This window comes from Marmota flaviventris, chromosome 6 (genome assembly GCF_047511675.1).
Source record: "Marmota flaviventris isolate mMarFla1 chromosome 6, mMarFla1.hap1, whole genome shotgun sequence".
NCBI lineage: Eukaryota > Metazoa > Chordata > Mammalia > Rodentia > Sciuridae > Marmota > Marmota flaviventris.
In genome coordinates this window covers 29,087,670-29,114,601 of record NC_092503.1, presented here as the reverse complement: position 1 = coordinate 29,114,601, position 26,932 = coordinate 29,087,670, and the positions used below count along the sequence as shown (strand labels likewise).

Sequence of the window (26,932 nt, the reverse complement as noted above, 5' to 3'; positions counted from 1 at the left end):
GAATGGCAGCTGCTTTTGTCTCTGGAATATTTGCTGATTCAGGGTGTGGGCTGAGAATCAAGATTTGGTCCAAGCAGAAAGAAGTTCACCAGCAAAGTTTTCAGTGGTTTCCTGTGAATAAAGCGATAAAACTGGAAAACGGAGAAGCCTTAAGCACATGGCCAATTTGCCTCACAAATTGAATTCTGGGAGGGTGGAGAGGTAGTGAAATCTTCTGGTGGCTAGGTGGTGCTAGCAGAACATATCACACTAGGGGAAAAGGTCTGAAACAAAACAGGCAGGCAAAGAGGAAAGCCTAGGTTTGGTCAATTTTCAATGGATGATAGAAACCCATAATAAAAAGATAACTAAAAAATCAATTGCTGCTCAAAATTGAACAACAGACTTCTAAATAATATATAACCAAATAAATTAAAATAAAAATATAAAAATTTTGTTTGGTTGAATGATAATAAAGATGCAGAATGTCAAAAAATTTTAGGGACACAGCTTAAGGCAATACTTAGGTAGAAATTTGAAGTCTTACATGCCTATAAAAGATAGACTAAAATCTTTCTTATAAAATTCATCTTATGAAGCTAGAAGTAAACAGCAAATCAAACCCAAAGAGAGTACAAATTATACAAATAGAAGAAAAAATAGTATACAAATGTACAATAAAAAAAATATCAAAGCTACAGGCTGAAATTATACAAATAGAAGAAAAAATAGTATACAAATGTACAATAAAAAAATATCAAAGCTACAGGCTGAGTCTTTGAAGACTCAGACCCAAAATCCTTGAGTGGATCAAAAACTGAGAAAAAAACAAACAACAATATTATGAATGAAAAAAAAATGGTACAACCTTCTATATGCTATGTACATTCAAAACTTGAAAATTTGAATTAAGTGGACATATTCCTTAAAAAATATATCCTAACAAAGTTGCCAGAAGAAATAGAAAATGTGAAGACTCTGATATGTAGCAAAGAAACTAAATCTGATTAAAATTCTTCCTATAAAGAAAACCTTTAGTCTAAAATATTTTATCAATAAATTCTTCTAAATATTTAGAAGATATTTTATCAGTAAATTCTTCTAAATATTTAGATATTTTCTCCAAAAACTGAAAAAGATGAAGCATTTCCCAATTCTTCTAAGACAACCAAAACTTTTATGTCTAAATTCAGGGCATTTTAAGAAAGGAAAAGTACAACCAATCTCACCACCACAGATATAAAAATACAAAGTAATGGCAAGCCAAATCAAAAAAGAGATTTGGAGGGAAAAAAAAAAGAAAATCCATCACAACCGAGTAGGTACCTTCAACCCTCCCAGGAACACAAAGATGGCTTAATATTTAAATAACAGTTAACCACACTTATACAAAAAAAGGTGAAATTTATATGGTCATGTTGATAAGATGATCACATATGTACCTGACAAAATTCAAAATCAATTCATGATAAAGAAAAATAAAAGACTTTGCAAAGCAGAAGTAACTTCCTTAATCTGATAAAGGGTATTTACAGATAATTCACAGCAAACATCATACTCAATGGTGAAAGAGTTTTCTGTCAAGGCTGGTAAAAAAAAAAAAAAAAAAGAATACTTGTTTTTGCCACTTCTGTTTAAGATTATAATAGAAGTCCTAGCCAATGCACTGAGAAGAAGAAAAAAAAAAAAAAAGAATAAGATACAATAACTGAGAAAGCAACAATAAAACTACCATTACTAACATATTAATGATCATACATGTAAAAAATTCAAAATAATCTAAGAATAAACTGTTAGAAGTAATAAATAAATTTAGCAAGATTACTGGGTACTATGTTTAAAATTTAAGTACATATGAATAGAAACAAATGAATAAGAAACATAATTTTTTAAAAAATGCCTTTTACAGTATTATTAAGTAATATCAAATACTAGGAATAAATCTACAGAAAGACTGCCAAAATTTATAATTTTATCAAGATAAATTTTATAAGATACAAATACATGGAAATGCATGCCAAATTCATAGATTTCAAGATAAATATTTCTAAAAATGCCAAGTCTACTCAGAGAGTTGGTATATTGTGAATCTTTTAGATTTATCCAGTTTAGATCAAAACTGAGCTTGGTTGGCAGGATTAAGGTGGATAGGAGGAGGGAAATTGAGACATCACTTGTAAAATTCACATGGAAATGCAAAGAGTAAAGAATAGTACAGATAATACTGAAGAAGAAAAAAATCTGTAGTACACTACTAAATATCATGACCTATTATAAAGTTATAGTAATTAAGGTATTTTTTATACAAACCAACTATGTGACTGAGTAGAGGCTATAAAAACAGATCCACATTTAACATGTTCTTGTTATTTATCATAAAATTGACACTGCACTATAAAGAGAAAAAGATAGGCTTCAGTAAATAATTACTATGTCAATTATATACTCACGTGAAAAAAAAGTCTTGATCTAGTAGTTAAATTAAAAAACAAGTGTTTAAAATGTCTTGATCTAGTAATTACATTTAAAAACACTTGTATTAAATTAAATTAAATTTAAAAAACACTTGTTTTTAACTACTAGAATCAGAAAATATCAATGGTATCCTCAAATGACTAAAAACCATAAATTCTAAAATTGTCTATTTTCGTCCCCAAAAAATCATACACAAAATCAATTCCAGATGAACTATAATCCTAAGCATGAAAAGTCAAACAGTAAAACTTTTAGCAAAACATTTTCAGGACTTAGGGAAGATTTCTTAAACAAATCACAGACAGCTCTTAACCATCAAAGAAAAAAATTAGGGAAACTGGGTAATATAAAAATTTATTTTTCAAAAATTACTAATAAGAAATAATGAAGCCTAGAGTGGGAACATATTTGCAACTATTTGTGTATATTTATATCTGAGAAAAGACTCATACCTAGGTATACAAAATAGTGTCACAGATCAATCAGAAGACAACAATTATTTTGTTTTAAAATGCATAGAAGACTTGAACAAATTTATAAATGTGAAATCCAAGTAGTTAATAAACATGAAAAGAATCAACATTACTAGTTTTAATTGGGATCAGGCTAAGGTCAAGGTTAATTGGGATATATATTATTATATATCCCTAAGAATGATTAAAAATTCAGAGGTCTAACCAGGTAGACACCAGGTACATGTTGGTGAAGATGTGGAGCAACTAGAACTCTCAAACACTGCTAGTGTCTATTGGTAAACCAAGCAAGGAAAATAGGAAGTAATGATTAGAGCAACAATATACATAAACTACTACATAAAAGCACAGCAACTCCAAGACTGTGCTCAACAAAAATGTATATATATATGCTCACAACAGATGTGAACAGAATGTTCCTTTCAGCTTTACTTGTAATTGCCTAAAACCAAAAACAACTCAAATAACCATCAATAGGTTAGGTAAGTTAACTGTGGTATATTTACACAATGGAAATCTATACTGTACAAAATCAAGAACTGAGAATGTATAAGGTCAACTGTCTTTACTGCTGGTTTAATTTACAAAAATAACACTGAGTTAAGAAGTCAGGCACAAAAAGCACGTTTATAATTCTATTTGTATCAATGTGCAAAAATGATCTGTTAGCAAACAGGGTAGTGGTTATCTCTGCAGAGCAATAAAGTGAAAGGGGGCCTGAGGAGGGTGTCTGAGGACTAATAACGATCTGTTTTTTGATTTAGACAACGAGTTTATAGGTAAGTTCAGTATGTGAAAATTCACTAAGAAGTACACTGTGATACATATACTTTTCTGTATGTATATTGTGCTTCGACAAGTGTTTTAATTTAACTACTAGAATCAGAAAACATCAATGGTATCCTCTAATGACTAAAAAACCATAAATTCTAAAATTGTCTATCTTTGTCCCAACGTTTTACCAATTACATGGGATTGGGGAGAAAATAGAATAACAGGTAGGAAAAGGGCAAGAATATACAAAGAAAAAGGAAAAAAAATCAGAAAATGTAGAGACAGAAAGCAAGAGTGGGAAGGGAATTTGGAAGAGGAGAGAGCAGTTGAATTAGGTGAGGAACCAGGTGGACACCATGTTTAATACAGGGACACAACCTGAATATCTGAAATATTTTTTGACTGTTGACCATTTCTATCTTTCACAACAGAGTCTTAACCACTTAGGGACTCTAAACTCAATGGTTTAAAGAAGAAATTCTTATGCCACAAAAGTAATGACAACGTCTGTATTATTCTAGAGTTAATTAAATTAAGAACTCAAAATGACTCAAGTACTACAAACCCATCACAGCAACCTATAATTACAAATGAATGCTTTTAATCAAGATGAATCCAGAACAAGTACCAAATATTATACATGTGATTATTTTAAACTATATCTTTAGGCTTAATTTTAAGAATTAAAATTCCTAGAGTCAAAAGCACACCATTTTTCATTTAATTAGTGTAACAAACCTGCTTTAGTCTTCTTTTTTGTCTTTTTTGGTTTGGATTTTGTGTTATCTGGCATATTATCATCTGCATTTTGTTCCACTGAGCTTATTTCATCATCTTGATGAGAATCTGAAGTAATGTTTCCAACTGGCGAGTACTTCTTTTGTTCATCTTCAACTGTGTCATCAGAGATGTTCAATGTGCTGCAAATATAAACCAAATACAAGAAATTACAAATATATTAATATTATAATAATCATTATTCATTGTAGAACAGAGTGAATGGTAAACAGAAGCAAGGATAATATTAAAATTGTTGTCTTCTGCTGGAAGATGCATGTATTTTCTTATATAACAATCAGACATCAAACTAGGTATTATAGGGACTATTTTATGCTTGGTGAGGAATTATATACCCCAAGGGTCAACACATCAAGCTCTAAACCCTAGGGGAAAAAAATGAAATAATCTTTTATGAGCAACAGACCTGTCTTACATAGGACCACTGATGCCAAGTAAATAATTAATGAACTTCTAAATCACTTCGTGTAAAGGCAAAAAAAAAAAAAAATTATTATAAGTCTGTTCTGTTTTCAAGAGGTTTCAGATAAATAACTTTTGGTTTCTAGGTAAAAACTAATTCTGTGTGTTTTCCAGTGTGACTATATTTTCAGAAGGCTATCATTAAAATAAAAATCTGCATCATATAAACCAATAAATGATAAGAGAGAGCAGCCAAGAAGTATACCAAGTTTAGAGAAGCTGGCCTATGAAAGTTTGTTTGCAACTATTTAAGGATAATAGCTACCCTTTGCATACTATCGTCATGTAAGACATGGTTTTAATTAAAATTTGTGAAACAGTTCTACTTTATAGTAAGAATGGCTTTCTAGCTCTACATCAAAAAAGCTATGAAAAAAAGGAAGATTCTAAAAATACTGTATTTACAGTATTTTTAGCAGCCTTTATGATTCCTGTGTCTTCATAATCATTTCTTTGTATAACCCCCTTCTCTTTAAGTGTGAGAAGTAGTGGAGTCACCCAATACTACAAACAGACTGTGACTTCTGTCTTGCTCTCACTCCCTTGGATCCCTTGCTCTGGGGAAGCAAATGGCCACATTGTGAGTAGCAAACATGGAGAGGTTCACGTGGCAGGGCAATGATGTCTGGCTGAAAGCCAGTCAGGACCTGAAATCTGCCAACATCCGTATGACTGATCTTAGAAGCAGATCTTCTGAGGCCTTCTAATGGCTATGTCCACTGGCAGATTGTCCCCATCAAGACTAGCAGTAGCTTTAGGCCCAGCTAACATCCTGACTCCTGCCTGTGACAGACCCTGTGAGACTCAGGGGCACCCAGTGAAGTTATTTCCAGGCTCCTGAAACCACATAAACTGAGAGACAATAAGTGTTTGTTGTTCTAAACTGCTATGTTCTAGGGTAATTTTTTAATGCAGCAACAGGTAACTGTTGTAGTATATATATAATATATATACTAACATATCCCTTTAGCAAACTGACTGTCCTTCTCTTTGTTACCACTGGTCCATTAACTTGTGATGATAAGAGGGGAATTACTTTTAGCTGAGGGCTTTAGAGGAAAATGCCGTGGAATGCCAAGGAATAGTCATCTACAGAATGTTCCCACCTGAAGTTGCTTCTAGATGACTGCAGAAAAAAATTATGGCAGGTAAAAGGCATTTTTTAAATCTCACTGTTTTCTCTAAAGAGAGAACCTATAAATATAAATATACTCACAGAAACCCAAATGATATACACAAGCATATATGTATAGTCATTATATATATACATATATATGTATATGTATATATGTATGTGTATGCGTGTGTGTGTGTGTGTGTGTGTGTATATATATATATATATATATATATATATATATATATATATATATAGAAAGACTGATATATAAAGACTAAATACCAAATTGCCAACAGTGATTATCTTTGAATGATTGTTCTACAATGAGAAAATGTTATTTGTATAATAAGGAAAGTTATATTCATATGTCCAAATGGGCATTTATAACTCAAAAAGGGGGAAGCAATTAGGTTTCTATTATTTATAAAGAGAAGTATGTGGTAAAGATAGAAACTTTGGAGTTAAGCTGCCAAGATCTGGCTCAGCCTCTGTGACTTAAACCTTTTAGTTTCCTCATTAGAAAAACAGAATATTACTTTTCTTCATTGGGATGTAATAAGGAATAAATGAGTTAATTTTCATAAAGCTCCTAGCACAAAGTTAAGGTGCTGCATAAGGTCAGCTGCTGTTCTCCTAGTGGCAGTGTCTCCAAATGAAAGATCAAGAATTTTATTAAACTACAGATGTCATGCAAGAGCTGAAAATAAGAATATATTAAAAAAATATGATTCTATGTAAAGTACCTTGTTTCAGCTTTAGACATGGCTGGAACTCTCTTTTTCTTCTTTTTCTTTTTTTCACTGCTCAATTTGTCATCATGCAATAAAGTATCTGAGGGAAAGTAAGTTAACTGTTCTTTCAGTTTCTTCCTTATTTTCTTCTTAATTTCCTTTGCCATTTCTTCAGCTACCTGGAGCTGGTATGCTTGCATGAGTTCTTCTTCTCCTTCTAAATTATTATTTTCTTTTCCTTCCTTTGTCTTATCACTTTTTTGATGATCAACACTGGACAATGACTTTGTTCTCATTTTCTGATGTGCAAAATCTACCTTCTCAGAAGTTTCTGGTTCCATTTCTTGTGTGGTCTTTGTAATCTTTTTACTTGGCTTTCCTTGCTTGTCTTCCTCTACACTGACATCATCATTTGAATCTTCAGCTGCTGAATGTGTATTCTTTAGTTTGTTTTTAGTGACTCGCATGCTCTTGTCTGGGTTATTAGTGTTAATACAACTTACATCATCACTTTTGGTTTCTTTAATATTCTGAAGACCGCTTTTAACAGTGCCAAGCTAGGGAATAAGACACAACAACAAAGCTTTAGCTAAGGACAGTTGAAGTTTATATAGATAAAAACAATGACTAATGTTCAACAATGTTGAATATTAGGAAGATTATCTTCTGCTGAGACAGAGTGATAATATTGTAGAGCCTTTGATGAGCATTCTCCCAGTTTATGTTCCAGAATTAGACTAGTAATCTCTAAAAGTAACTGGAGATTAAATGAGTTAGTTAATTAACATGGGGAAAAGTCCTTAAGGACTTTTCAGAAATGAATTAATTGCTCAAATTTTAAATGCTGTTTTCCTCACTTGAAAAATGATCCAAACTCTAATCTAATTAGGAGATCAGAAACTACTAAAAGAGTCACTGTGGGTAAAACATTTCTAGTTCCCCAAGAGAAAACACACATGGGTCATTTTTCTTGCTCCATAATTATACTCGAAAACCAAAGTCTTTAGCTCTAAGATTACCCTGTAATGAGTCCAACTGTATAACTAAAACACTGCTAAATGTTAAATATCAAGTTAAATCAAATGTCAAACTAAGCATACAGCTATACTTCTTTCTCCAATAAAATATTATTTGAAATGAGATATTATTTTAATAGGAAAAAAGAGGCTGAAAATCATAAACGAATGTTACTAATTGTAAAACAAGTATTTTGAGAAATTCTCCAAGGATTTAAGTAGGCAAGATTAGATCTATTAAGAAACCATCAGAGAAAAAAACACAATTGATAGGGAAAGACTTCCTCACATACAGGTGGTTCTGGAGAAGCAATTAAGAATCAGAATCAGCTATTCCTAAGAAGCAGCAAATATGCCTGAGGACAACCTATTATTGAGGAGCTGGAATGGACAACTCTTGTGGTAGCTCACCCAGAGGATTAAGCAGTTGAGCATAAAAAGAAAGGGTAGCATGCTTCAGGTAGGCACACCCCACAAACAGCAAAAGCAGACTATGTTAAAAACAAAAAACAGGCAGAGGAAAGATTCTCAACATAAAGACAACCAGACAACTAAAAACTAACAGACACTAAAGGAAAGCAGTATAATTAAGGTGAGCCATGAAATCCAATGAAAGAGAAAAATGAATACCAAAGGAATATAAATAGTATAAACTAGTAAGAATTTAAAATAGGCATCATATTAAAGAAATACAAAAGAATGTTGGGTGAACCATAAATATTAGAAATAAAATTCTGAGTGACAGAAATAAAAACTTAATAGATGCAATGAAAATCAGAATGGACAAAAGCTAAAATCACAACTAAGAACTCTCTAAAAAATGGCTATGCTTACTACTGAATACTGAGGCCCAATTTTTAAAATTCTCCATGTTTAAAAGCAGTTAGAAAACATTGATTACATATGAAAAGGAGATAAAAATGCTGAAAGAACACCAAACATAAAGTAGCTCAATACATATTCAACATAGAAAGAAAGGGTAGCATGCTTCAGGTAGGTACACCCCACAAACTGCACAACTAGACTATGTTAAAAACAAAAAAAAAAGGCAGAGGAAAGATTGCTCACTTAAAGTATTTTCCTAATTCTGTCTATATTTAATGATAAATTACGAAGCCATAACTTTTTAAAAAATCTTCCATAATCAGAGCTAATAAAAATTGCTTCCCTTAGAAGGATCCCGAGTTCAAAGCCAGCTTCAGCAACTTAGCAAGGCCCTAAGTAACTCAGTGAGATTCTGCCTCTAAATAAAATACAAAAAAGGGCTGGGAATGGGGCTCAATGGTTGAGCACCCCTGGATTCACTCCCCCAATACCAAAAAAAAAAAAAAAAAAAAAAAAAGCCTCTCTTTTAAGAAATCAATTTTCAAATATTCTGTTTTAGAAGTGATATATGCTTTAAACAATAACAATTTTTTAAAAACAACAACAAAATAACCCCTCAAAATTAGAAACCTAAAGTTCATCCTTGATTGCCTTCCACAAAGAAAAAGATTGCTGATCTTTTCAGAAACTTCTCTTTGGTTTCTTTCTATGAATATAGTCATACTTCAATAACACTGAATTTCCATTATGTTAAAATGGGCCATATAGATATCTTTCTTTCTACTTTTTCAGTGAATACTAGAAATGTAGCATCAATATTGCACAGATTGTGAGAATACTCCTAAAGGAAATAGTTGTAAAAAGACATAATCAAGAATTAGACACACAAGAAATATTTTGTGGTCTCAAAAAATTTTTTAAATGAAACTTTGGGAAAACTAATAAGATGAGGCTTGTTTTTTTTTTTAATACTTTAATTCACTCTGATCCATCAGCCTTTGTACAAATAATATTAATTTTATATGACTTTGTATCTGTCATTGATCTTTTTCTTTGTTCAGTTCTTTTTTAAATAGTACAATAAATATAATTCCCAGCTCTGGTAACATCCTATACATTTCAAAGGATGATAATTATATTTTCATTATTTTTTAAACACTTTATTTCTTGTGGTTTTGATTTCCTTTTCCCCCCTTATAATTTTATGGAATAAGTTATTTATAAATTATAAACTTGTGTTATTAATTTCTAGTTTTGTTGTAGTACAGTAACAGATGTCTGCTTTGTGGAATTTAATAGCTTCATGGATCTGGTTGTGACTGAATTTGAAATGGCCCAAAGACATTTGCTCATGTTCCTAATTTATCTTTGTCCATTCTTCATCTTTAACTTCTGTGCATCACTTAATATTTTTTTTTCTTCAGTGTGTCTGCTTTTAAAATTATTCTGAAAAAAAAAAACATTTACCAAAAATTCACTACTTTTAAGTATATAAATGGACTTTGGCAAATGTATACTTATATGGTCACAATAATCATGATGTAAGTATTTCCATCACCCTGCATGTCTTTATGAAGTCAACTCCTGAAGCCAGTGTGATGGTGCATGCCTGTAATCCCAGTGACTCTGGGGACTGAGGCAGGAGGATCATAAGTTCAAAGCCAGTCTCCAGAATTTAGCAAGACCCTGTCTCAAAATAAAAAAAAACTTAAAAAAAATACATTTCCCTAACTCCTAATGACAATGAGAATTTTTACATGTTCTCATTTGCTATCCATACCTCTTCTCTAATTTTAATTGGATTGTTTTCATATCACTGAGTTATAACTGTTCTTAAAATGTTCTGTATCAGATGGTGCTTTAAAAATATTTTCTTTCAACCCAAAGCTGATCCTTTCATTTTCTTAGCAATGTTTTTAATTTTTGAAAATCTCAATTTATCTCATTTTCTTTTTATGTCTTATGCTTTTATATCCAGAGCAAGGATACCAAGGTTTTATTCTGTTTCTTCTATAAGTTATATAGCTTTGGTTCTTATATGTAAGTCTTTGATCCATTTCTAGCTATTTTCCAAACAAGATATGGTCACAATTTATTTTATTGCATATAGATATATGATTATTTCAGGACCACTGTTGAAAAGTTTTTCTTTTCCCTTACTGAATTAACCTTGACAATTAAGAATTAAGTGACCAGAATGGGGTGTAGCTCATTGGTAGAGCACGTACTTAGCATGCACAAGGCCCTGGGTGCAATCCCCAGTACAAAAATGAAGGAAGAGAGGGAGGTAGGGAAGAAGGAAAAAAAATAGGAAGAACTGAGTCCATTTCTAAAGTCTATTCTGCTCCATTGATACATATGCCTATCTTTATGACAATATCAAGCTGTCTTGATTACTACAGCTCTACTATGGGTTTCTATTCAAACTGTGTAACTTCTCCAATTTTGTTCTTTTTAAAATTGTTTCATTATTCTAAGTCTGTTGTTTATATTCCCAAATAAATCTCATATTTAGATTTCCAATTTAAAAACCTGCTGGCATTTTGATTAGTATTGAACTGAATCAAAAGATTTTCAGAGAATGGATATTTAGCAACACTGCTTCTTCTAAACTATGAACAGGATACCTATTTAAGCAAATCTTTATTGTTAGCACTTTGGGGCCTTTCAGTATATACACTGAATATAAATGTAAATATACATAAAATTATTCATTATACTCCCTTATTATCCTTTTAAAATCTATAGCATATAATGACTTTCCTCTCAGATTCCTAATATTGGTAATTTGTGTCTTCTTTCCTTTTTCCTGATAGATTTAATTAGAGGTTATGCAGGAAAAAAAAAAAAAAAAAAACTCAGCAGACTTCAGTTGCTAAAATGCAGCAAATTTCAACATCTTGCACATTTTTGATGCATTTATCCTTGAGTGCTATGTATATTCCAGATCCTTTTTCTATATTTAAGATGATCATATGGTTTTCTGAATTAGCCTTATGAAATGAATTCCAGTGAATAGTTTTTCTAACACTGAACTGACAATATATTCCTAGAAGTCATTTTGTATTATCTTTTTTTGTAAGAATGAGTTCCTAATATTTCATTGATGATGTCTGAAGCTGTGTTCCTTAGCAATATTGGTTGGTAATTTTCTTGTAATATGTTTCTAGTCATGGTATCAGGATAATGAGTGTTTACAAGAAGGAGTGGAGAATTAGTTTAGCCTGTTAAAGAGCTTGTATAGAATTGGTATTAATTCTTACTCAAATGCTTGGTGAAATTTACAATGAAGCCACCTAGAATTACTTTTATTTGTGAAGTTTTTATCTATTTCTTTTAGAGGGAGCTTTGGGAGTTTGTACACTGCATGTAATTTATGCATTTCATCTCAGCTGCTAAATATATGGTCAGAAAATCATTCATGATACTCCCTTATTATCTTTTTAAAATCTATAGCATCTACAGTAACTTTCAGATTCCTAATATTGGTAATTTGTGTTTGTTTTTTTTTTCTTTTTTCCTAATTAATCTGGTTACAGGTTATGCAGGGGGGGAAAAAAAAAAAAAACCTCGAGACCAGTTGCTAAAATGCAGCAAATCCCAAATAAGATCCATTTTTGGGACCAGCTGTAGGTAGGATCCTAAAAACTGAGCTTTGAGTTTCTGGAATGTTATGTGTGATAAGACTGCTTTTATATGCCTAAAGCCTTGGGCAACACTGTACCAATTTGGTCAAATACTAATAATGTGATTTATGGTAAACATCTATTTTTGGTCTGGGAGACTGATATCAGAGTAACTAAGGTCATTCACACAGGCACTGCATGCTTATATGACACCTTGCACAAACACCTCACACACATACACAAAACCATGAACAAGAAGGCTTGGGTAAATGTTCCTGGTTATCAACATTTTGCACATTTTCACAGTTGCTGGCAGAAGTAAGAACTGTACAACACTACAGGGAGCACACTACTGGTTTTTCCTGCAGTGTGCCTCATGCACTTTTTCCCTTTGTTGATTTTAATCTGTTTCTTTCTGCTGTGATAAACTATATGAACATATCAGAGCTTTTGAGTCCTGTGGGTCCCGCTAGTGAATTATCAAGCCTGAAGTAGGCCATTAGAATGCCCAATACATAAGATGATCAATTTCTTTTAAAAGGATCTGCACTTGAATATATTCATGCTGACTATAGTTTTTCTCATTTCACTGTTTACACTTATTATTTCCATTTTCTATTTGGGGCTTAATTTGTTCTTCATACTGTTTAAGAAGGCTTCAATAATAGATCTGAGACTGCTATTCCTCTAATAAAGTTCCTCTTTAATTTCAGTATTATGAATTTCCATCTGCTTTAGAAGCATTCCACAATTTTGATACGTTGTGATTTCATTTTTCTTTAGTTCAAAATATTTTCTTCAGGTTTCTTCTTTAATGGCCATTTTAGGATCCTGTTTAACTTTCAAATATTGAAAGATCAGACATATCTCTTTGGTTAATTATTTCTAGTTTAATTCTGTCATGGTCTAAAACATGTTCTGTATCATTTAAAGTTTTTATTTTGTATCTATAATTTTTTTGCTTATATTTAAAACAGTAATATCTAGGCTTATGGCACAGGTTGGTATTTGTCTCAGTGTGCTAAAAATTGATTACTGATGTTTGTTGGATACAATGTTCCAAATTTGTCGACAGTGATTTGAAGTCATCTATTATTGATGATTTTTAACTACTTACTCTATCAATTTCTAAGAGGGACTATTCAAATATATAATCATAATTGCTGATTTGTCTGTCATTTCCATTAATTTTTGTGTGTTTTAAAGTTCTTTTACTGGGTTTATACACACTTTTAGGATTATTTTCTTCCTGAAAAAAACAATACTTTTATCATTATAAAATATTCTTCTTTAAGCTAGGCAATATTCCTGTTTATCCTTGTAACTTTTTATGTCCTAAAATATACTTTTTCTGATATCACTATAACCACTCCAACTTTGCTTCAACTACTATTAGTATGGTATTATCTTCTTGTCTGTCCTTTAAACTTTAACCCATCTGTGTCTTTATATATCTAGGGGGTTTCTTATAGTAAATATATACCAGGGTCCTATGTATTTGTCAATTTGAAATCTCTATCCTTGAATGGGTCTGTTTGCTCCTTTTATATTTAAAGTGATTTTTTGGATACAGCTGAATTTAAGTATTCCATACTGTTATTTGCTTCTATTTGTATTGCTGTTTTTTTTTCCCCTCTTTCTGCCATCTTTCTCATTATCTTTTTTTTATTCCATCATAACATTGCTGTTTTTTTTAATCCATCCCCCTCCCCACTTTTTAAGTGATTGCTCCAGGTTTTATAATATAAATCTTTATCCAAACTTACCAAATAATGCCACTTCCCATGTATTTTAAGAACCTTAAAAGTATAATTCTACTTTACCTCCTCCCCTATTTCCTATGTTCTCACCTTTTGCTTCCACACACACATTCTATCCCTGTTTTCACTCTTGCCTTAAAAGTTATCTTTTAATTAAAGATTTTTTTTTAAATGAGAAAAATTATTTCTTTAGTATACTTACTAGTTTCTGTGCTCCTTTGTGCAAATCTACTTGGTTATTACCTTTTTAAAAATTAACAATTTCTTGTACTTCAGGTCTACTGACAAAGAATTCTTTCAGTGTTTACTTAAAAGGTTCTTATTTCCCTTTCAATTTTGCAAGATATGTCTCTCAATATAGAATTCTAGGTGGTGATAGTTTTTTCTTTCAGTGTTTTAAAGACATAGCTCCAGTCACTTTTAGCTGAAATAGTTTGCTGTCATTCTTTATTCTCCTGAACAAAATGTCTTCATTTTCTCTGGCTTTTCAACAATTTTAGTGTGATGATGGAATAATTTTGTTCATATTTCTTCTGCTTATGATTTGTTGAGCTTCTTGTATCTGTGCGTTTACTGTTTCCATAAAATGTGCAAAATTTTTTCTTTGAATGTTTTCTTAACTCCTACTTTCTCAGATTTACGGTACACACAATTAAAATGCTTAATACTGTTCTATAAGTCACAATGTTCTGTTCCCTCTCCACTTTAACATTTGAGACCCTTTTTAGTGATAGAATGTTATTTCTTCAAGTTTCCTGATTATTTCTATGCAGTCTCTAATATGCTAATTCCATTCAGTTTACTGGTAATTTCAAATTTTATATTTTTTAATCTCTAGAAGTTTTATTTGGTCTTTTTTATATCTTTTTCTATCTCCTACATTGTTTCTATTAATTGACTTATTTCTGGTTCAAGGTCATATTATCTTTCCATTTTATAAGGCTGGTGGATTTCAATGGAGATCAAACTATGCATTTGTATTGCTCGCTGCTAGATTTTCTCGGGATTCCTTTAAATATTGTTGGTCTTTGCTCTTAGACATAAACTACTTTGATCAGGTGACACACACTTGTAACCCCAGTGACTCAGTAGGTGTTGAGGTGTTTGAGACCAGTCTCACAAACTTAGACAGAACCTGTCTCAAAATAAAAAAAAAATAAAATAAAATAAAAGAGCTGGGAATGTACCTCAATGAGTAAGTCCCCCTACATTCAATCCCAATTAAAAAATATATATATATATTTTGATGAGTATTTAGTTACCCCCTAAGAAGACTGGGGTTCTAAATTTATCTTTGATAGAGCTAAGATAATTACAGATTTATGTTAAAGTATATACATGGATGATATGAGTAATACCTAGAGAACCTAGAAGATTTTCTACCCTTTAAAATTCAGTACAAAAAGCAAAAATATTTAGAAACTTTAGCTCATAGGACAAAGACGATATCAGTACTATCAAGTTAAGTTATAAGAATAAAACGAGGTAAAAGAAAATCAAGATAATATAGCATAAGCAATGAAAATGAGAAAAATATGGCTTAAATTTCCCCATTTAAAAGAAAGATTTAAATGCAATTCTAAAAATACAACTATAGTGTGTTTATTCTCTACTTAGCCATTTATTTGTTATTACTATTGAATAAAAAACCACTCCAGACAGTAGTACAAAATAATAAAGTTTATTATGTTATCAATCCAATAAAGCCTAATTTATTAACATCCTGATACTCTGATCCCATGAGCCATCAGTTTAATCATCACTTGCCCTTATCATGTACTTACCGTCCATCACATTGTCTGGCAAAACTCCAGGCACTGTTCAAACTTAGTCATTTTATAATGAGTTTGAAAAATGTGAACCACTTCAAACACTGGTGTATTTATAAAAATATAGTCTATAAATTCAACTAGGTTATCAGCACTGTTGGACAAGTCTTCTATGTACAATAATCTGTTCACTTGCACTTCTCCTTACCTTCTCCACAGTGGCTACTTCAGACCCTCTTCACTCATCTCTAATGTCCAATGGTGTCACTTCCTAACTCACTTCTACAGACATAAGCCATCACATGGGAAGCTGGAACTTTCTGCTACCAACACGGCAAACACCTTCTTTCCCTCTTTTCTTCCCAATATAAAAATGTGAATTTTTTCTACTTGTGGTCTATATCTCCATTATCTTCCTGAAATCAGTGTTTAAACACCTTAATTCAATCAATACTATCTTCATAATATTCCTCTTCACAATCTTCCTAGAAGAGTCGTTAATGCGTGCTATATTAACTTACCCTTTTACCATCATTGTACCAAAAAGCCTTGTTCACTACACTACTACTACTAAGCTTTTTAATACTTATTTGGTCAGCAAAAAATATCATCTCAGTATCCCACTCTGAATCTTTTTAACTATTTCTATATTCTATTAGCTAATGTTATTTTCTCATACAATTTGTTTTATTTTTCATGACTTTAGATTACTTAGCTATTTAGGATCTTAATATTTATGGCATCTAATTATACTACTTCACAACAGAAATGAAACTTAATCATAATGTTGTTCTGAGGAGTAATCAGATAAATAACTAGAAAACATTAAGAAGGTCCTTCTGATTCTAGTATTCAATACATGTTAGCAATTACTTTTAGCTACATGTAAAAGTATTAACTCTTAGGACTGTAAAAATATTACATATTTTTCTCAATGAATTAGTTGACTTTGCTTTTTGACAAAAAGAGCATCTTACACATCCTAGTCATTCATTCAATAAACATTTACTAAATCTTCTGAGAATAGTCTATTTGGGATGTTTTTATCCCTTTTAAGACCAGAATATCTTTCTTTACAGGAAGATTAAACCAGCTAGTCATTTTTATTTTCTCATTTAAGTATTTATCTAGTAATTTAGATCTTTACATTTAACTTTTTAAGCTGTCTGAAATGAAATTTAGTCATATAAAATGAGGTTTTAATTGAACTTTTTCTTCAAAAATTAAAGTATCCCTATCAATATTATTTCTTGAATTATATTTATAAAAAAATGAAATATCTAGAAATGGTATAATCCCTTTTCTTGTTTTAAATTTTTAAGTTAAATCTTCCTTTTTCATTCTTCTGCATTAACTTTAGTCTACTTTTGTTAACTAAAAAAGTTCACTGACGATTATGACAACAGTGTGAAACCGAAACCTTAAAGAAAACTGGTAAGTATAAAGTCTAAGTCTGTAATATGTGCTAACAATTATTTACAAGTTTTTTTCATTATGAATCTATACTTTTGGAAAATTTATTTTTAAGACCTTTTGGAGGTTTCTGTAGTTTCTATGTGATATTTATCTATTAGTTCCTGTACCTTCTTCTCCAATATCTTCATATTGTTTCTCACTCTAATTATTTTAATTTACTACCCTGTTCCCTTTCAGTTGATTCACATAGGTTTCCTAATATTAGCATTTAGACTATCAATGACCATTTGTTCTCCTAAGAGAACATACATTTGCCTACAGTATACAAGAGCAAAATAGGGAGGTAGTAGAGCAGAGTTGTCATGATCACAAGTTACAGAATGAGAAGGACCAGGATTCCTACACCTTAGTTGTCTGAACCCAGTTAAGTTCCTGAAACTCTGGTGCCTCGGTTCTCCAATCTATACTAATTTTAAGATTCTTATGAGAATGAAGTGAGTTAATGAATGCATGGAAAGCATTTGGTATGGTGCCTCGTATGAAGTAGCTGCACAAAAATATCAGTTTTAAAAAAAGCAAAACTATCATTATTTGTTTTATACTCTAGCATATTTTGTAATTATGTAAATATCAAGGATACTAACTAGTTTTAATGAAAAGAGACCTTTTCTATGTGCCCTAATAATAAAGGAAAAAAAATGAAGGTTAGATGTATATAGAAGTATATATCCTTCCTCCTCAAAGGAAACCATGGAAAACTACTAAAATCTTACACAGTATTTCATGTGTACATGTGGATCTGAAGGAACATAATTTTCACAAACATAAATATAAAATATTTGTTTTTTAAAAAAATTACTATTTTGTTTCCAATTAAAATGATTTCTTCTTGGTTATTTTTATATGCTCATATGGCTTTTATTCAATTTATTTGTACTAACTTCTTAATTATGCACCAATATCCATTTATTAAGATAATCTTGAGATTTGGGGGGAAACTATTAGGTTGACTTGGATAATTCTTTTAACATGACCAATTTCAATTGTTCAAATTTTATTTAGAATTTTTTATTCTTTCAATAAAGGCGACAGCTCCAAGTTTCTAAATGCTCTTCATCTATATTTTTGCACTTTTATTTTAAACTTTATAGTCATTTTGTCTGGTATATGAATATTGCAAGAGGAAAATGTGACTACTTCAAAAATTTATTATACAATCTACTTTTTAAAATAGAAATCTTAAGCCATTTACATTTACTGTCATGACTAAATACTTGCTCTTAAATTTCTTACTCCCTTACTTTTCTTTGTCTTATAAAATCTAATTTCAGTGATTTTCCCTGATCTCTAATGACTCAAAAAGTATAATAATCCATTTTATATGCTATATATTATTTTAATTATTTCACATTATAGGATGAAACAGTAACTATACCCTAGGCAGTAGTAATAGTTATATGACTTTTCCTTCCTTTGTAAGCGAGGATGTTTTGCTCAATCTTTGGAAACCATTTAATTCTATTATTTCACATTATCATATAGACAGTCAATTTTTTTTTTTTTTTTACTTTATGATGGTACAAAACAGATGTTCATTCAGTAGAAACTGTACTTCCAATTTTAAATTTGAATCTTTTCCAATCTGGTGATGTATGGTACAGTATGTTCCCAGTCAGCCCTACAATCATAAGGGATTAACAACTGACACTCTACAGTGGACTGCACTGCTAAGCTATTTGGTAGGTTAGATGTATTAAATGCATTTTCAACTTACTATGGGTTCACTGAGGCATAATACCATTGTAAGTCAAGGAGCAGCTGTATACATATATAGTAAAAATCTTTAGGTTTACTTTTGGCATATATATAATAAGACATTTCTATATATTTAACTGATTTCAAGGTTCATTCAATATTTGCAAATTATATGTTTTCTACGCTTTTATTCATGTCTGATAATCATATACATCTTCAAAAATAACATCTTTAATAGTTTGTCATTTTTTTTCAGGAGCTCATTAAGCTCTCTGCTCATATGATTACCGCCCTTGCAAATGACTAACAATTTAGGTTACTAGACTTCTTGGGTCAGTTTTCTCCTCAATACTCTATAGATATTTCCCCACTGTCTTTTGGAGTCAGTGTTTTTAGAGAAGTCTGAAATGTACTTGATGCTTTTTTTGTTTAGATATTTGTAAAATTTATTTTTCTCCTGAAATAAAAACAAAACAAAAACATTTCTAGATGCAGTTCTCATCTCATAAATACCTGGAATGCAAAATGGACTCATGTCTTTGAAGATCTTTTTTTCTTAACCTCAGGCAGGTTTCTTCATCATTGCTGTTTTGGTTTCTATTCTATGAGTACTGTCTGGGAACACTTATTTGTAAGTCAAATATATTCTCATTACTTATTTTATTTCAGTTTTGGCCATTTCTCTCATGGAGAGTGCCTCAAGTTTGTCTCCCATATTACTGATTAGCTTTTCTCATGGTACCAATCCTGTTAGTTTAGGCCTGAGATAGTTTTAAGGAAGCAGCTGAAGAAAGAACATGGACTTTAAAATTGGAGTGACTATGGTCCTAGATCCCACTTTTTTGTTTTCTGACTATACAACGTGGACAAACAATTTAAAATAAAATTTCTCATGTGCAAAAACTCTGCATGATTAACATGACTATAAGAAATAATTGTAAAATTCTTATCACCATGCCTGATACGTAATTAGAACATAAGGTAAACCTGCCATTATTGTAAATTCTTTTATTACAGGTTTTTTTCCTTGCTTAATTTTATTTCAGACTGCTTCCTTTTTCACCTCAGTCTGTTATGTTATGTACACAGAAATTCATGTTCTTGTTCCAAAGAGTTGCTATCACTTCAACGTTTATTAAAAGAGGTAACACTGACTTGTAGATAAGAGAGTACACTCTACAATCAGACTGTCAGTATTTGAATCCCTGTTTTCACAACTTACTACATAACTTTTGTCAAGACACTCCAAGTCTATGCTGTAGTTTCCTGGTCTATGGAAATAAATCTTTATCATTCTGTTGTTTGTAGCAAGTATGTGAACACTTAAAAAATGTATAGAAGAGAGCCTGAAAGACAGAAAGCATTGAGCTATCTAGTAAATGAAAGTGGGTATTCCTCTTCTACTTCCTGGGATTAACAATTCCAGAAATATTTGGTTTTCCCCTAAGCCCTCCAGGAATATTCCCTTCTTTTGAGCCAGAAAATCTTTTTCTCCCCCACCTATTATCCTTATTTCTGAATGCAAAGTCTATTTAGGTTTGGTGTTTGCTAAGAGAGGCTGGGTAAATTATGATGTTACTTCATACCTGTATGTCCTCAATATCTTAAATGGACCTTATAACTTCTGCTCAGTATCTTATTATCCACTTAATTAAGAATTCTTGGCCTTAACTGCATCTTGCTCATAGCTCACAAAGTCCAATTCTCTAACAATGAGAGAAAATATGAGGTTCTTCTTTAACCAAGTGAGTTCATAAAAACATTCTGCAGACAACTGTTTCCAGGGTTCTTTTCGCTTTGTTGCAATGTAAAATCCCCACCTGAGGGGAGGGCATGTACCAATACATAGTGTTCTATTCTGCACATCACTGTTTCCTACTATGCTGCACACTGTAGCTTACTATAAACGGTACTTGTCTGTGGCTGGATTCTGGCCAGCGTTACACTAATTTTGCCTCACTTGAGAGTATATACTGGTACACTGATGACTACCAAATAGAATACTAAATTACACAGGTTTCATACATATACATTTGGTAAAATCTGATACAAGCAAAATATAGGATATATCATTCATTAAAAAAGCTCCTTCCAGAGAAAGATTATGTATCACTTGGACATGCAAGGACTTATTTTTGTGTATGTGTAAGAACCCAAGAGATTATGTTCAAAGGAGAAAGTGCAAAAGAAATGGTAAGATAGGTGTAAAACATGAACAGTTTACTGTGGATGCTGTCATAGACTCTCATAATACCACAGGAATCAGGCTAGTTAGTTGCTGGTTTGCTTTATTATTGCTTTAAATTCTGTATCTTTCATAAGTGTGCTGTCCAAAATTCTTTATTTAAATGTGTGGCTGAAGCATAAAAAGATAATTATTGACTTAAGGCCATTGATTTGCTCAGTTAGATTAAATCTAAATATAGACAAGTCACTGACTATCTGTAGATATTACTTCTAACATTCTTCATATTCTGGGTTTTAAAAACCTTTGTTTTCCTCAAAAATGTGTAATATGGCTAGTTTTGAGTTTCCTCATTGTTTCTGGTAACCCTCGCCAGTGTGCCTATGTTCTTCTTTTAGGGCAGCACTCAAGACAGAATTCAATACTCTAAGAATGACTCTAAGAATGATGTTGATTCTAATGTAAACTTTATTTTACCATGTGTTATGGATCATGACGGACGTTTTTAATTTCCAAAGTTCCTTAGAATTTTAATATGAAAGCAATAATTTTATTCAGATATGTAAGTCACCATAACCAAATGATCAGTTACTCACTGGGATGTTTTCTCTAGATTTGGCAAGTTTTTTCTTCAGTTTTTTTCTTTCACGAATTAGATCATTGTGGGTCTTAAGTAATTCTTCAAAGCGAATTTTGGTTTTTGCTTTGGCTTCACTCTCAACTACAAAAGATAAAGACTCATGTCATTTTCTAAATAACTCTACTGTAACACAAACCTTTACTACTATGATATTAAGAAATAGTCTGTGAATACCTGCATGAGTTCTCTACATTATAACAAGTGAATGATTCCTACTTCTTAAAATATTTTTTTCTTTTAGCTGTGGTGACTTCTCACCCATATACCTCTTACCTCTTTAGTCACTTCCTCTAAAAGTCTCCTTTGCATAGTAGCATCTATCACTGTTAATTGTATGACCTTAGACATTTATAAACTTCATTTTCTAATATTATCTGTAAAATCAAAATTCTATCAAAGATCATCTGGCATGAAAAATGACTAACATTTGTCTAGCCTATAGTCACCATTTGACAAATATTAAAAGTTATTTTTTCCTTTAAAACATAAATCATATCATGCTATTTCCCTGCAGATTTAATTTAGGGTAAAATAAAACAAGTCCTTCATACGCCCTAAAGGGTTCTATACTTCCTGACCTATCCATTTCTACAGCTTCAAATCAAGACAAACCTCCCCTTAAATACCTACATCCTGTCCATAATGTCAACCTTCTATCTCCTCCATCAAAATAAGCTCCTTCTCATGCAAATGGAGCTGCTTCTACATTGTGTTAAGCTATTTAAATGTTGCTTCTAAAATGGATCACTTTCTGACAACCTCATCTAAATTTTTCTGTTTCTTATGTAGAAAGCCATTCTTTTTCTTTGTAGCACTTAACCCAACTAGAATATATATGTATATATAATATACATATGTCTACATACACCTACATAAATAATTCTCTCTCTCTCCCACCATACTATGTAGTGTATATTTACATCCCTAGCTACTAGCTTTGGTGTTCAATAAATATGCTTTACGTGAAAAAATGATGACTGAATGAATGCCCCCCCCATAACAGGTATGAGCAAACTGTGGCCTACAGGCTAGTCATCTGCTTTTGTAAATAATGTTTTATTAAAACCAGATATGATCATTGTTATGAATTCTTATGGTACTTTTATGATTTAAAAGAGCTGATCAGTTCCACACAGAGACCAAACCTAAAATACTCATTACCCTCTCTAAAAGCAATATTTGGTTGATGAGACTTAGTTTATTCATTAATCTGTTAGAGTCCCTTAAAATGAGCCAAATTTAAAAACAAGTGTGTAAAATATGAATTTTGTGCAAAAATTTCATAAAAGTCTTACCAGTGGGCATAGCTCAGCTTTATGGCAAGCATTGAGAAATAATGTAACGCACTGACTCAATCAGGATCCTATTAAAACAAAGAGGATTTTTTATAACATGGATGTTCCAAATGAAAATTAAAACATTCTTCACTTAAGTTATGCCATGGTATTGCCACTACTTCACCAGTAAAGCGATACTCTCTTATCCCAATTTTTATGGAAATTAATTGAGTACATTTGAATTAATTTAGGGTCCTGCAATAAAGTTAAGTAAACTGGATCATATATGAATAAAATATTTTTTTATTTGAAACCAAAAAAATTAGAAATGCAGTAAACATCTAACTTGGTATGTTAGTAGACTTTTTAAAGTGTTCTAAAAAATTAATGACGATTTTAACATGATTTTAAGAAACCAAGCCCCAGCTCAGGTTTGATTTCCCAAAACATTATCATATTAATAAAATATGCTTGTGGGTAGCATATTCATAGGTAATTTAAATATTTCTGTATCTGCCACTGAAAATTTTGCTATAATCGAAAAGACTAGCACAAGCATCTGTGCCATCATTTTCAAATAAATATCTCAGGGTATATTACATCAAAGCTACTCAAACACATGGATATACTCTGCACATATATTCTTGAATTGTCAATTTATTTAAAGATGAGGATGAATCTAAAATGAATATATTAATTTCCACATAAGAATACAATATGCATGCATTTTTAAGAATAAAACTGTGTAAAAAAAAAAGAAAAAAACATATATTTTGAACTACTGGGCATTATTAGTTAATGCTCCAGTTCCCTGGAGATCTATATTCCCTAACAGAAAAGTCTAAGAAATGCTAAAATTCCTTGATCTTCATTAATCAATTGGTTTACTTCTGCCCTGAATTTTAACCCTGGTAAATGTTCTGTGACCACCATCAAACTGCTAGCTTTTGGACAGCAAAACCTGTGCTCTCTTTATCTATGTATCACCATTAAAAAAAAAAAAAAAAAAAAAAGCAGAAACAATGGTTTTATAGTCCAAAAGACTCAACTTGAGCTCATGTTCTGTCACTTACTGATGTGTGGTCTGAGGCAAGCTACTGAATTTCCCTAAGCCTTGGTTTTTCCTTGCCTGGGAAATTAAAATGGCACCTACTTTTATTGTAAAGAGAAAAGGAAACATCAAAAAGGAAAACAATCACACAATGCAGGTAGTGCTCCATAAAATTTCTTTATGTTCATTTAATAATTATTTAATAAATAAAATACATGATTAAATTACTTTAATCATACAATATGCATGCATTTTAAGAATAAAATTGCATACAATATGCATTTTAAGAATAAATAAATTATGTATTTACATTATCTCTAAATGTATTTACATTATCTGCAAAAATTAAGGCCAGATTTAATAAAACATCCCTGCATCTCATATATGCCTTTATTTTAAAACTTCTCCATCCCAAGTCTTTTACAGGAGCTTCAAAGGCACACAACGCAGAAAAATTAATGAGATTGCGTTTCATCTCATTTTTTTTTTTTTCCACTGACCATCTGATTATCACCCAGCATGGGACTAAAGGCCAAGGGGAGAAAAAGCTGAGAGGCTTAGATAATCCAGTCCTTCCGAATTTTACAGTAAAGGAAAAAAGAAACAAAAACACAGGGTGCGTAATTCAAAAAATAAATCAAAGACAGTCTTCGTGAATACCTGAGATTCTAAATATGGTCTTAAAACATTTCTGGTATCTTAATATCTTTCAAAAATTCTTTTAAAGAATTTCCTGAATCCCCATAACAAGCAATCTTCTTTCAGAAAGCCCAAACAATAACAGCAATCCTTAATGCAACAGGTCAAAAATCTGTTAGCATCCCTTTCGGGGGAGCGGGGCGGCTGTAATTTCACGGTACTGCTGAAATGCAGTGTAATCATTCAGTGGGGATTCTTACCATATAATACACCCCCCATTTTTAGGCACACCTAAATGACCCTATTAACATAATTTGACTCTCTTCTTATAAATGCAACACATGGATCACCTTTTCTCAGATGTAATAAAGAAGGCGTTTCAGTACCAGCTTGACCCTCTAAAAAGAAACGAACGTACTTAGAACGTATCTGCTCCAAAGCGTTCAAGCCAGGACCGGGAGTATGGAAGACAATGACTGCAATCCCCCGCTCCACAGACTAGAAGACCTGAAACGTACGGGGGATCTAAGATCGCATCCCGTGCCCGCTCGGCGACGGCCCGCGTTGGCGCACTGCGGCCCAGCGCTCTCGGCCTCGCGCAGCCCCCAAGCCGCCCCCGCTCCAGGAGCCCGGGGCAAGCCGAGCGCCCGCTCCCGGCTCCCGCCACCAGCGCACCCGCTGGGTACTCACGGAGAGGAGAGCGCTCAGCGATCGGTTCCCAACGAACCGACAGCTGGAGCGGTGAGAAGCAGACCCAGTGCCAAGCTGGGCGGGCCGGAGGGCGGCAGCAGCACAGCCACACCGGCCGCCAACGTCCTAAGCACTGAGAGCCGACTGGGTGCCGCAGTGCGGGCCGCGAGCCGCTTGCTGACGTCAGGCCTGCCTACGCCGCCGTTCCCATGACGACCGGAGCTGCCCACGCGCCTGGCCTGGACCGTGGCCGCGCCTGGGCGCCCTTTCTGCGCCCCGCCCCCGCGCAGGCCCCGGAAGTGCTGCATCGCTGCGCGGACCCGCGGGCCCTCCGCCTATCGACCGGCACGCGTTGCGGAGCCGTGCGCGCGCCTGTCGCCCCCGCGGCTCTGGAAGGGGTAAGAATCTGCTCCCCTTGGAGCGGTAAGGAAACCCCAGGATGCGCGGGTGTACCCTCCGTGCGTCTCAGAACCGTAACAAGCCCGGGATAAACAAAGGAGGGAAAGCCAGACGGGCAGGCTGTCCGTGGAACCCTCCCTGAATAAGAAACATGAATGAATGAGACCGTGAAGCAAAGAAAAAGACTTGTCATCCCCCGCGCTATCGCGCCCACAAAATGAAACAAGCTTTTTAGCGTGGAAAATTGAAGAGTTGTACTACACACAAAAATCTTAGCGGAAGAAAACCATCATCCATGATTCTCCAGGCGCTGAGGTATCTCACTGTGTGTTGAAAACAAAAATAAAAACGTCATCTTTTCTTCATAAAACGCCCCCTCCCCCGTGCTAATTTCTGCTACAGGCGCCATCTTTAGCTATGAGTCACCAAGGATGGAAAAATACTAGTTGCGTTGTTCCTCAACTCTTGAATTAGAGGCCATTTTCTACAGTTATAGTTGTGCACCATCACCTGTTGCTTCGTTTGCACTGGGAGAAAGTTGTGTATATTTTTCTGGAAGCCAATTTTTCTATTCTCAACACACCTTACAAAAGAAATCTCACCTGTTTTCCAAAGTTCTATCAGGAGACAATGGGAAATATTACCAATCCAATGTATGCCAAACAGAGTTTTTTGATTTTTCACTCTAAATCTACTTCCCTTCTAAATTTTATTTTGCATTAAGTCACCACAAAGCTCACAGTAAGAGAGCTTTACAGTATCCCGAATACATCTTTTAAACAAATCGTGTCCATTCTACCTTTTTAACATCCCCAGTGTATAGCAACTGCCCCTGCCTAATGCCAGCCTTCAACATTTCCCACTGGGTAATTGGAAGATAGCCCCTTTCCCCAGTCCCCTCACTCTAGTTTTGACTGTTAAATTTCATTCTCCAGACTGCTAACAGAATGACCAAACTAAAAATGTAAAGCTAATAAAGACACCCTCCTGAAAATTGTTAAAAGGCCATCTGTAGCAGATTATCTAATTACTTTTCCTGGGATTCAAGATGCTCCATCTTGCCTAATTTCATCTC

General features: G+C 32.9%; 1 protein-coding gene across 7 annotated transcripts in view; it reads right to left on the bottom strand.

Moving 5' to 3' along the window:
- The window catches only part of Ahi1 (Abelson helper integration site 1), a 172,306-nt gene extending 146,719 nt beyond the window's left edge, over positions 1 to 25,587 (bottom strand). For 5 of the 7 annotated variants that reach the window (XR_011707701.1, XM_071613003.1, XM_071613006.1 and 2 more), the window contains exons 1-6: positions 25,459 to 25,587; positions 25,187 to 25,275; positions 23,097 to 23,164; positions 21,758 to 21,882; positions 6,822 to 7,366; positions 4,440 to 4,621 (exon numbers count right to left, since the gene is read on the bottom strand). Coding sequence is in view for 6 of the 7 variants with exons in the window: in XM_071613003.1 (XP_071469104.1) it covers positions 4,440 to 4,621; positions 6,822 to 7,366; positions 21,758 to 21,882; positions 23,097 to 23,106 (862 nt within the window). In the remaining variant the exon portion in view is untranslated. The other 2 variants (XM_027938474.2, XM_071613004.1) reach the window with 2 other exon arrangements.
- Between the last annotated feature and the right edge of the window lie 1,345 nt (positions 25,588 to 26,932).